Source organism: Procambarus clarkii, chromosome 36 (assembly GCF_040958095.1).
Source record: "Procambarus clarkii isolate CNS0578487 chromosome 36, FALCON_Pclarkii_2.0, whole genome shotgun sequence".
Lineage (NCBI taxonomy): Eukaryota > Metazoa > Arthropoda > Malacostraca > Decapoda > Cambaridae > Procambarus > Procambarus clarkii.
This window is the reverse complement of record NC_091185.1, coordinates 32,254,782-32,266,741: the sequence shown is the minus strand read 5'-3', so window position 1 is coordinate 32,266,741 and position 11,960 is coordinate 32,254,782. Positions and strand designations below refer to the sequence as shown.

General features: G+C 44.5%; 2 protein-coding genes across 2 annotated transcripts; both read right to left on the bottom strand.

Moving 5' to 3' along the window:
• Positions 1–642: 642 nt before the first annotated feature.
• On the bottom strand, positions 643–8,914 carry LOC138371518 (solute carrier family 15 member 2-like). The gene is made up of 3 exons (XM_069336400.1): positions 7,929–8,914; positions 2,378–3,175; positions 643–1,881 (listed from the first exon to the last, which is right to left on the bottom strand). Exons 2-3 carry the CDS (start codon positions 2,498–2,500, stop codon positions 1,228–1,230), a joined length of 777 nt encoding a protein of 258 aa, XP_069192501.1. The 5' UTR covers positions 2,501–3,175; positions 7,929–8,914; the 3' UTR covers positions 643–1,227.
• LOC138371740 (solute carrier family 15 member 2-like) lies at positions 2,565–9,683 on the bottom strand. The gene is made up of 3 exons (XM_069336760.1): positions 9,541–9,683; positions 7,929–8,095; positions 2,565–3,175 (listed from the first exon to the last, which is right to left on the bottom strand). The coding sequence occupies exons 1-3, from the start codon at positions 9,681–9,683 to the stop codon at positions 2,565–2,567; spliced, it is 921 nt and encodes a 306-aa protein (XP_069192861.1).
• Positions 9,684–11,960: the final 2,277 nt, after the last annotated feature.

The following is an 11,960-nucleotide window of genomic DNA, read 5'->3' as shown; positions in this document are numbered from 1 at the left end:
TGTACACGTACTATACCCCATATTATTATTTATTTATTTACTTATTTACTTATTTATTTATTTATTTATTTATATACAAGAAGTACAATGGGTTTGTGAGAATACATAGCACAGTATTTACAATCTTGAAAAACCACTAGTACGCGCAGCGTTTTGGGCAGGTCCTTAATTTAACAGATAATGTTAAGTAGGTAAATTCAGGCAGAATTAATAAAATAACAGATACACTGCAAGAAAAAAGAAAAATGAGATGGGAGAGATTAGTAGGTATATTAATGCACATTGGTAGCTCTGATTGATTACACTGACAGCTTGATTGGTAATTTAGACAAGATTAATAGGCACCATACAGCAAATTGATTGCGCATGTAAGAAGACAGCAATGATTACAATGGTAAAGTGGTTTGGATTAGGTACATAATGATTGGGAGATTGGGTAGCATTAGATACAGTGCAATTTTAAAGCAACAAGATAGGAAACTACGAAGATGAAATTAGGTACTTTTAGTTCTGTTTCTGAATGACGCAAAAGTTGGACAGCTTTTCAATTCATTAGGGAGTGAGTTCCATAGACTATGTCCCTTTATTTGCATAGAGTGTTTACACAGAAAAAGTTTGACTCTGGGAATATCAAAGAGATATTTATTTCTGGTGTGGTGATTATGGGTCCTATTACATCTGTCCAGGGAGAGTTTCAGAACAGGATTTGCATTTAAGAACAGGGTTTTGTAAATGTAGTTGACACAAGAGAATATATGAAGGGAGTTCATGTTTAGCATGTTTAGGGATTTAAACAAGGGGCTGAGTGTTGTCTGAAAGCAGAATTTGTTATTATTCTGATAGCAGATTTTTGCTAGGTGATACTTTAATTCAACTACAGTTGAATTAAAGTGGTTTGCAGTGGTTGAACCATGCACAGATACCATAATTAAGATTGGGATAGATTAGTGCATAATATAGTGAGATGAGAGCAGAGTTAGGTTCATAAAATCTACTTTTACAGAGTATACCAACTGTTTTAGAGACTTTCTTAGTTATGTGTTGTATATGGGTGCTGAATTTGAGCCTCCAGTAAATCCTCCCCGGCCAGGTACGAACCCAGGACAAAGCGCTCACGAAACGCCAAGCGAGTGCCTTACCACTTCATCATGGGGACTGCATGGTGAATGGTTTTTCATACGTGACACATGAACAATCCAGTCGTAACCATCATCACAGAAAATATGGCTACACAGACCGTTCCATTACGAAAGTGGGATTGTCGTGAGAAGCTAATTGTTTTTGGTCTCGCTCACAGGCTTCACTTGTCATCTTCGACTCCTTTCCGGGGTCTACTGGCGAGTTTTTGTTGTGTCTCTTAATCAACATGAAGAAAATTATGGTGTTGACGGACATGAGACAAGCATAGAAGATGGCTTCGTGCGAGGCTCGGTGCTTGAAGGCCCCCGTGGAAGAGCTCAGGCTCGTTAGTCCTGCAAAGAGCCACAAGCCGGCAGTAATTGTGAAGAGATTGGCTGCCTGCAGTGAAGACTTCATGGCCATCGGGGCCTGCGAGTAGGCAAAGTCCATGCCAGAGACTAAGAAGAGGACCTCGCCGATGGTGATGAGGACGTACTGGGGAAGGAGCCACAACATGTGGACGTTTGCAGGGGCCGTCATGGGGAAGAGGAAGACGTCGGTGGTGGTGATGACGATGTCGTACACACCGTCCTGGTACACTGCAGCCTCCCCAACTTCCACCTCTTCCACCATCACCTTGTACTCCTGGGGACTGATGCGCTGGAACTCCGTCTTTCCCTTCAGGAGTTGGAAGTTGTGGAGGATGGTGTCGTACGTGAGTGTCACGTTGAGCTCGTTGTGCGCAGGCACCAACACCCGCACCTGTCAGGGGAACCAACACAACTGAACAACACCAGGAAACTAGGCCCTAAATTTTACAGAATATTTATTTCTTAGGCACCATCAGAATAATAATAATAATAATAATAATAAATAATAATAATGATAATAAAAATAATAACCACACTAATAATAATAACACCAATAAAGACGAGTGTCACTTCTTTATTACTCAAAAACTATGCTAATAATGTTTTAACAGGTTTATATGAGAAAGGCAAAATGTTGGAAAAATAATTCATATCAATTTTATTTTACGCACCACTACCCACCTGTTATTGAGTTTATTGAAGTATCCTATTGTTAAATTGGCGTCAAAGTAACTCAGTTAATGAGACACTTTCCAGTTGTTAGTTACATGAAACAATAAACTGTAGACTGTAGAGATTACTCTCTATAGTCTATGTCGATATCAGCATAGTGCCTTTTATACCTAAGAAACAGAGGTACTGAGAAATGGTTGTGTACTGAGACTCACTTTGGTGTCTGCATCTTCGTCCTTGATGTACTCGAGTGTGGGAGGGAGAGCCAGCACGCCAGTGGAGGTGACAAGGAGTGTTGTCTCATGGGCACCCAGCACCCTCACTCTCACCTGTCTCATGTCCGGGGCGAGGCAGGAGGCTATCACCTTGGCCTCCACCTCATCACCATATGTGACAGTCAAGCTAGGCAGAACCACCTGGCCTCAGCTCTCCACACTCAGCTGACCAGACTTGACGAAGGGCACCTCCACCACCATCTGGCAAGGCAGTGCGTTGTAAACCTGAATTCTTGTCTGCTCTGGAGGAATGAAAGTCTGTTCCACGCTCAGGTTCACCACTTGCGTAGACCAGAAAGGCGATGATGGTGAAGCACATCCCTGCGATCATCCGGGATGTGGTCTTGGTGAGGACGCCAACGCGGGCCAAAAAAGGACAGAACACAAAATCAAAGAGCGGAATGAGAGCTAAAACGAGCAGTGGGTTGGCAGACATTTCTGGCGGGATCCTATAGCTGCCCACCATGCCGTCGAGACGTTTAGCCTGGAATATCATACCAGTGGAGGTCTGGTAGAAGAGAGCCCAGAAGAGCGGGAAGGTGCAGAACAGCAGAAGGACATGCAAAGTCACCTTCACGTCCAGCAGCAACCGAGAATCAAATTTGTCCTGAGCACGGTCAAGCCAGTGCTGCACAGGCTTTCGATCCTTATCCCAGGTCTTAGTGACTGCATGTGCAATGCATCGAACTGCTCTTATCATCATTTTGTCTGGGGGCCCCTCCTTATACTGCGTCCGTCCTGTAAAATTATAAACACATAACGACTAGTAGGTACCCACCATTGCCTGATTAAACAAAAAAAGACACTCCTATGCCCCCGGTGTCACTTCCCCAACAATAAACAAAATTTCATAGCTTATATAGTAGTACAAACGACCTTTAGACACAACTATCACTACACACAGAATTACATATGATCTTTATTTACCACTTCTTTCATCCCGCAACATCTTCAAATGCAAAATCATCACACCAATTTACAACTGTTATAATGATCACAGACCCACAGTACAGTAGTGCCCAGAGGAGCCTTGACATGACACACTACTACAGTTGAGCCCAGAGGAGCCTGTACCTGACATACTAGAGTTGAGCCCAGAGGAGTCTGTACCTGACACACACTACAGTTGAGCCCAGAGGAGCCTGTACCTGACACACTACTACAGTTGAGCCCAAAGGAGCCTGTACATGACATACTAGAGTTGAGCCCAGAGGAGTCTGTACCTGACACACACTACAGTTGAGCCCAGAGGAGCCTGTACCTGACACACTACTACAGTTGAGTCCAGAGGAGCCTGTACATGACATACTAGAGTTGAGCCCAGAGGAGCCTGTACCTGACACACACTACAGTTGAGCCCAGAGAAGCCTGTACCTGACACACTACAGTAGTGCCCAGAGGAGCCTTGACATGACACGCTAGAGTTGAACCCAGAGGAGCCTGTACCTGAAACACTACAGTAGTGCCCAGAGGAGTCTGTTGTTGTAGGAAAAAATGTCAAAAGTTCTCTCTTAGAATGTAGGTAGTAACTGAGTGATTGTAACCTATCCACCGCTGCCCACTGGGTGGGGGGCGGTGTGCAGGACAAACATAAATTTTGACACTAGCTCTCCACATATGTCAGTAGCTTAATTTAGAACCTGTACTTGAGGTCGATATCGAACCCATTGTTGATGTGACGACTTATATTGAATTTCGTAACTAGCTCATCAAGATTGTAACTTGCTTAGCTAAATGAATTGTGAGGCTCAGTCCCTGAGCCCATTATGTGCCTCTGTAACCCTTTCCACTACCGCCCACAAGATAGGTATGGGGTGCATAATAAATGAACTAAACTAACTAACTTAGAATGCAGCAGCAGAAATTGTGAATGAGGTATGAATGACCCTCTGTTGGAGTCATCTTGTTTGTGAAGACATCTGGTACACCAGGATGTCGGTTCCGTTCAAACAAGCATCAGATACACGTCATTATAGTCCGAGTGTCGCCAGTCTGTGAACCAGGCGGCTCTTCTGTTCAGGTAAATGCTCTGAAAGAGGTTATGTTATACATCCCAGCTAATCCTTCACCAATCTCTCACTGTGCTCTCTTCCCACCAAATCCTACTACTGCCACCAAATGTTGTAACTCGTATGTAAATGTATCTCAATATTATTTCATTATATATTCAAGTTATATTAATCACATATATGTCATTAGCATGACACAAGCCCTCTACAACGAGGCTACTGCATTGGCAGTGAACACAAAGGTTAATAATAAAAATGCAGCTAGTATCAAATCTATACATTCACAAATATGTACACAGTATATTTCATGTATTTACACTAGCCCACAACATGGCTTACTGGGTCTCCAACCTGTGTTTTGCACCCCAGCGTCCACTGGTACACATCCTAATCCCTAATATCCCTATCTCTGAAGAATTCCCTTATCTCTCTCAAATTATTGGCCAACTGTTATTCTCTCATAACACAAAAGCACGCTACTCATGATAACCAGTCACATAATCCACCAATACTGTCTGCACTGCTGCGAAGGGCTACCAACCCGTCCGCTTAAAAATAACGTCGCTTTTCGCTCGTATGCACGCTATGGCCAAAAGTGGACGTAATTTGAAATGAAATCGACTCACAAAAGTGACGTACTGTCCCGCTTTCTATTTGAGTCGTCCGGCCTACTCAGAAAGGTTAGGAGAGGAAACTTTCAATTAACATTTTTCATAAAAATTTTAACCTTTATGAGAATTTCCTGCCCACCTAACCTACCAGAGGACCCTTAACTTACTGTTGTTGAAAAAAAAAAATCAAAATTTATTTTAATTTTTTTTTCATTTTCAAATTACGTCCACTTTCGACCATACGGGCAAACAGCCAAAAGCGACGTTACTTTTAAGAGGACAGGTTGGTGTAGCTGTCCAACCTCAGACATGCTGAACAACTCATCTCAGTTACTCTGCTGAGGTCACCATAGCTCCTCCTGTGATCACATTCCCAATGCTAACTAATAATATTGTACTTGTATTGTGGCTCAGGATCTAACAGGCAGCTTTGCCATAGTGCAATATGTTGCGGCGTGATCTGGGTCTAATATGCTGCTGCGTGATCTGGGCCTAATATGCTGCTGTGTGATCTGGGCCTAATATGCTGCTGTGTGATCTGGGCCTAATATGCTGCTGTGTGATCTGGGCCTAATATGCTGCTGTGTGATCTGGGCCTAATATGCTGCTGCGTGATCTGGGCCTAATATGCTTTTGCGTGATCTGGGCCTAATATGCTGCTGTGTGATCTGGGCATAATATGCTGCTGCGTGATCTGGGCCTAATATGCTGCTGTGTGATCTGGGCCTAATATGCTGCTGCGTGATCTGGGCCTAATATGCTTTGCGTGATCTGGGCCTAATATGCTGCTGTGTGATCTGGGCATAATATGCTGCTGCGTGATCTGGGCCTAATATGCTGCTGTGTGATCTGGGCCTAATATGCTTTTGCGTGATCTGGGCCTAATATGCTGCTGTGTGATCTGAGCATAATATGCTACTGCATAATCTGGGACTAATATGCTACTGCGTGATCTGGGCCTAATATGCTGCTGCATGATCTGGGCCTAATATGCTACTGCATAATCTGGGACCTAATATGCTACTGCGTGATCTGGGCCTAATATGCTGCTGCATGATCTGGGCCTAATATGCTGCTGCATGATCTGGGCCTAATATGCTGCTGCATGATCTGGGCCTAATATGCTGCTGCATGATCTGGGCCTAATATGCTGCTGCATGATCTGGGCCTAATATGCTGCTGCATGATCTGGGCCTAATATGCTGCTGCATGATCTGGGCCTAATATGCTGCTGCATGATCTGGGCCTAATATGCTGAGTGATCTGGGCCTAATATACTGAGAAGTGATCTAGGCCTAATATATTGTGAGGTGATCTAGGCCTAATATACTGAGTAGTGATCAATGCCTAATATGCTGTAGCGAGTAAACTTATACTCGCTCCTTTATCTCATCATCTTAATGACATAACTAATTAACACTAACTACACAAGCTATAATCCCATCCCTATATGCCGGTAACGGTTTTTCAGCCCTCCTATCTTATTGTGAGGTGTAGTCACTGTATATAAGCAAGCGATTTGAGAATAGCAAACAGTACAATTTCCAGTCAAGAATGTAGCACTCTGCGTATGCAGTTCTAATCGTCTCCAAGACGCTACAGCTTCGACACAAAACAGGCAGCAGACTAGGATAGCATCCAGCTACAACACTCTCCCACATATAGCTCCGCGACTCCGGCCACACTCGGCTCTCTGCTCTGCTCCAAGCTCCGTCTCAACTACTGCGACACTGCTGTATCCAGAACTACTAAATAAATATGAAGCTCACAAAACACAGTATTTAATCTACCCAACAACGTAACATAATAGTACGTTACATTGGTGAGGAATGATCTGGGCCTAATATACTGAGAAGTGATCTGGGCCTAATATACTGAGGAGTGATCTGGGCCTAATATACTGAGGAGTGATCTGGGCCTAATATACTGAGGAGTGATCTGGGCCTAATATACTGAGGAGTGATCTGGGCCTAATATACTGAGGAGTGATCTGGGCCTAATATACTGAGGAGTGATCTGGGCCTAATATACTGAGGAGTGATCTGGGCCTAATATACTGAGAAGTGATCTGGGCCTAATATACTGAGAAGTGATCTGGGCCTAATATACTGAGGAGTGATCTGGGCCTAATATACTGAGGAGTGATCTGGGCCTAATATACTGAGGAGTGATCTGGGCCTAATATACTGAGGAGTGATCTGGGCCTAATATACTGAGGAGTGATCTGGGCCTAATATACTGAGGGGTGATCTGGGCCTAATATACTGAGGAGTGATCTGGGCCTAATATACTGAGGAGTGATCTGGGCCTAATATACTGAGGAGTGATCTGGGCCTAATATACTGAGGAGTGATCTGGGCCTAATATACTGGGGAGTGATCTGGGCCTAATATACTGGGGAGTGATCTGGGCCTAATATACTGGGGAGTGATCTGGGCCTAATATACTGGGGAGTGATCTGGGCCTAATATACTGAGGAGTGATCTGGGCCTAATATACTGAGGAGTGATCTGGGCCTAATATACTGAGGAGTGATCTGGTCCTAATATACTGAGGAGTGATCTGGTCTTATATACTGAGAGGTGATCTGGGCCTAATATACCGAGGAGTGATCTGGTCTTATATACTGAGAGGTGATCTGGGCCTAATATACCGAGGAGTGATCTGGTCTTATATACTGGGAGGTGATCTGGGCCTAATATACCGAGGAGTGATCTGGGCCTAATAAAGTAGGATACAATCACGTTTTTGTGGCTTTGCTATAATGTTTCGTTATATTATCAAAATGTGCACATATTAAATCACATTACTTATATTAAAATACATCAACAAATAATAAAAAAATAAAGATTATTATCCTAGAGGACTGACCAACAGCGAAGATGACGGTGGAGACAACCATGAGGCCGGCCATTATAATGTAGGAGAGGAAGTAGCAGTCATCACCGAAGCACTGGACAGAGTCTCGTATTTGAGCTGTTATGAATAGCCCGACGAAGGCGCCAGCGTTGATCATCCAGTAGAAGACGTAAAAGAATCTGCAGCAGAAAGTTTAGAGAGTGCTAAGATGACAACTTACCAGTTTTCTGGTTTATGTGCAAAAACGAACTAATAACTCCATCTAACACGTCATCGAGAGCAGGATTGTTTAGTCTTTCATAACTACTTTACCATTTCAACAAAATTACAAAGTATTATTGAAGCAAACTAAAAAGCACACGTCTTTTCCATCCATCAATTAGTTTTCCATCATCAAGCATTAAGTCCTTGTTAACGCTTTTCTCAGAGAGTTTGTTCCGGAGCTTGCCTGCAACTTTTTAATTGAACTTCTGTTACAGCCCTACTGGGGTGCAACCGGGTTCTTCTCTGATGGTAGTATAGTTTGGGAATCCGGCCCCAAGTTAGTAGAGGCTTTCAAGGGGTGTGTTCCATAACAAGTTAAATTAAAGGGGGAGGGATACAAATGATCCAGTTTTTCTGATATATATTTCCACCACCATGTATAAATAACAGTCACACACTGGGATTATAACTACACAATTATGTACAGGTTCGTCTTCCTCCGAAGACACTGGATACTCGGCCACGCTCACTCTGGGTAGCCCTGGTTCCTTCTTCCGTGGCCCATGATGAATCCATGATGACTACTGCGAATCTACCCTGGCCACAGGCCAGCCAAATCACAGTCCCACTGGGTGCTTCGTCGTGATGGCCTTCAACCACAATCCAGCCTGTAGCTGGCAGGTACCGATCAGCTCCGCTGTGTAGGCCACTCCACGAGCGATACTAGGGTTGCAAGCCCTAGCCAGGAGCCTCGTGTGACTCGCTGGTCACTCTCCTCATACAGCACCCCAGTGAGTGGTCTCTTCCACCAGCCAACCCCGGATAAGGCGATTCCCGACACTGCCACGCCTCAGGCAGGCAATTACTCTCAACAGAGTTCGTCCGGGGGTGACTCACAGCTTCTTCAGCAGACTGGTGAAGAGACCTTGGCTGCCTTGGGTAGACTGATCCCATCGTCCAACACAGCAGTCCCAGGTCGACTCTGCAATCAGACACAGTCATTAATACTGGACGCTTCACTCACAAGCTTAGACACAAACGTCCACCTCTTCACTCCATAGATGGCGTTCACTGTCTAAGCACCACCTCACCAGAGGTCAGCAGCGGCTACGTCATGAGCTGACTAGGACAGGAATCCAACACTTATTGCTGGCCTATCCTGTCCCCACTAGATGGCGTCGTCCATTTGGAGTGGGTTTCGGGAGCGGACTCACAGATGGCGTTGTCGTCACTGCTCCGTGCTCCGACGCTGGACTCGGGTCCGTAACAACTTCCTACTGTGTATAGCAAGGACAAATATCAGCCACACTACAAACCCATCAAATTCCTTTACAAAACCCCACCAACTGTTAACCCTCGTCTTCCCAGCCGTCAATATCCCCAATTCACCTCCTGATGAACCTCTTCCACTTTAACATACCTCTTCTGTTGCTCCCGCTCTTCTGGAACTTTGAACTGGTCGGCCCCGAGGGAGGAGTACACAGGTTTCATGAGCCCTGCGCAGATGCCCAGCGCCAGCATGCCAAAGACTCCTGTAAATTTGGAGGTGGTGAAGGAGACCATGATGGGGGTGACTGAAGAGAGGGTAAGATGGCGGCGCCCACTGTTTACCCGCAACACATCAAAAACACTGTGCGAGCCTGTATGAGGAGGGTGATAGAGGCTAAGAGGTGGTAAAAAGGTACAGAGAGCATGAAAGTTAGAGGTAGCTCGATCAAGAATCACGTTCAGCATGGAAGATATATACAGATAACAGAACCTATAATAATCCTCAACTTAATTATCTGCTAAAGTCAGACAACTTATAGGTTCTAGGTTATTTATTTATTTCTTATTTATTTATTTATATATAAGAAGGTACATTAGGTTTTTACCTAAAATCCAGAGAAAAGTACGTACAAGACATAATGGATTATAGCACCCAGAGTCAGGAGGCAGAAGACAAGTTCATCCTAGCTCAAAAGGAAAACATTGAAAAGCAAGAGAGGAATCCGTGGTTCAATCAGGTATGTAAGGAAGCTAAGCACTTAAATTTAAATGCATATATAAACTACAGAAATATCAGGACACCAGAGAGCAGAGGCAGATACCAGAAGGTCAGAAATTAGTACTTCGGTGTGAGTAAAGAAGAGAGACAGTATCAAAATGGCATAGCAAATTTAAGCAAAGACCCAACCAAATCTGCTCCAGAGCTCCATCAAGAGGGAAATAACAGTACAAGATCAAGTGATGAAACTGAGAAGGATGGTATGATCGCCATCTAATTACAGTCCTTTCCGGCATCAAGAGTAATTTTTACCCCACCTAGAAAGATCGCAGACGGCCCAAGCTGTAATTGAAGTTAAAAAGGAACGAGTATTGAACACAATCTTGCATAATATTTGGCTGTAAAGGCATAAATTGTGGCACATTGCAAAACAAAATGTTACCAGGGCGGGCAGCGACGCATCCGGGAACTTTTGGAACCCAGCGATGCATTCCTTAGGCTCACACAAGAGAGGTGAGTGGTCGTGGCTGAGGTGCTCGGCCAATCAGCGACGAGCTTTTGGAACCCAGCGCTGCATGCCTTAGGCTCACACAAGAGAGGTGAGTGGTCGTGGCTGAGGTGCTCGGCTAATCAGCGACGAGCTTCCTGTGATGTCATCAGCAGGCACCGAGCCCACTCCAGTGAATGAAGCAATTCTCACTGTTCAGCTAGATTCCAAATGGGAAGGTCATGACTTTAGGTGCTCTCGGGAAAACGGCAGATTTCAATCGTAAGTGGTGGAAGAAGCCTCCTCTTCCACCACTTAGGAAGGGGAAGAGGCCTTCCTCTTCCACCACTTAGGAAGGGGAAGAGGCCTTCCTCTTCCTTCCACCTCCTCCTCCAGCCCGGTGGAGAAGACCCTCCAACGGGCTTTAAGCCCGGTGGAGAGGCAACAGGACTTTGACCACACCTGACACGCCAAGGGGACCTTTCTGGAAGAAGGTCGGAAAAATTATTGTCGGTAAAGAGATCTGATGAGTGTGCAAGGCATTCGATAGCATTGCTGGGTTCAGTGAGGGGAAGCTGCAAGTACCTTCATTTGGACCTTGGTGGGTCAACGTGAATGGACTGACCATTGAAGTCTATATAGTGAGTCCTCACCAGTGAGCATCGGAAGTAGTTACAACCCCAGTGTGTGTGAATCCTACAAGGAATAGCCGCTGAAGAGGTTGGTGAAGACACAACCAAGGTCATGGTAAGCAAGTTCTTCCTATGATTTTCGCCTGTGAAGAAGCAATTTGAATGTTGACTGTGACCCTAGAAAGGGAGTGTTATATTAAACTTATCAAGACAGTGAATATAGTGAACAGACAGTGACGGCACCCAGTATCTAAACTGACCTAACTAGTGAAGTCAGCCATCATAATTTCTTCCATGGCAGTGAATCAGTGCACTGGGCATTGACACGAGGCTACCAGGAGAAGGTACATCTCGCAGGGCAACAGGGTTCAGGGAAGATCCAGTGTTGAGGTCAACCTGTCCTCTTAAAAATAACGTCACTTGTGACTCATATGCGTGCTATGGCCAAAAGTGGACTATAATTTGAACTGAAATGGCTCACGAAAGTGACGTACTGTCTCGTTTTTTGTTTCAGTCGTCTGGCTTACTCGGAAAGGTTAGGAGAGGAATCTTTCAATTAACTTTTTCATAACGTTTTGAAACTTTATGAGAATTTCTTGCCCACCTAACCTATCAGAGGACCCTTAACTAACTGTTGTTAAAAAAAAATCTTAAATTTATTTTAATTTTTTTTTATTTTCAAATTACGTCCACTTTCGGCCATACGGACAAACAGCCAAAATCGACGTTTTATT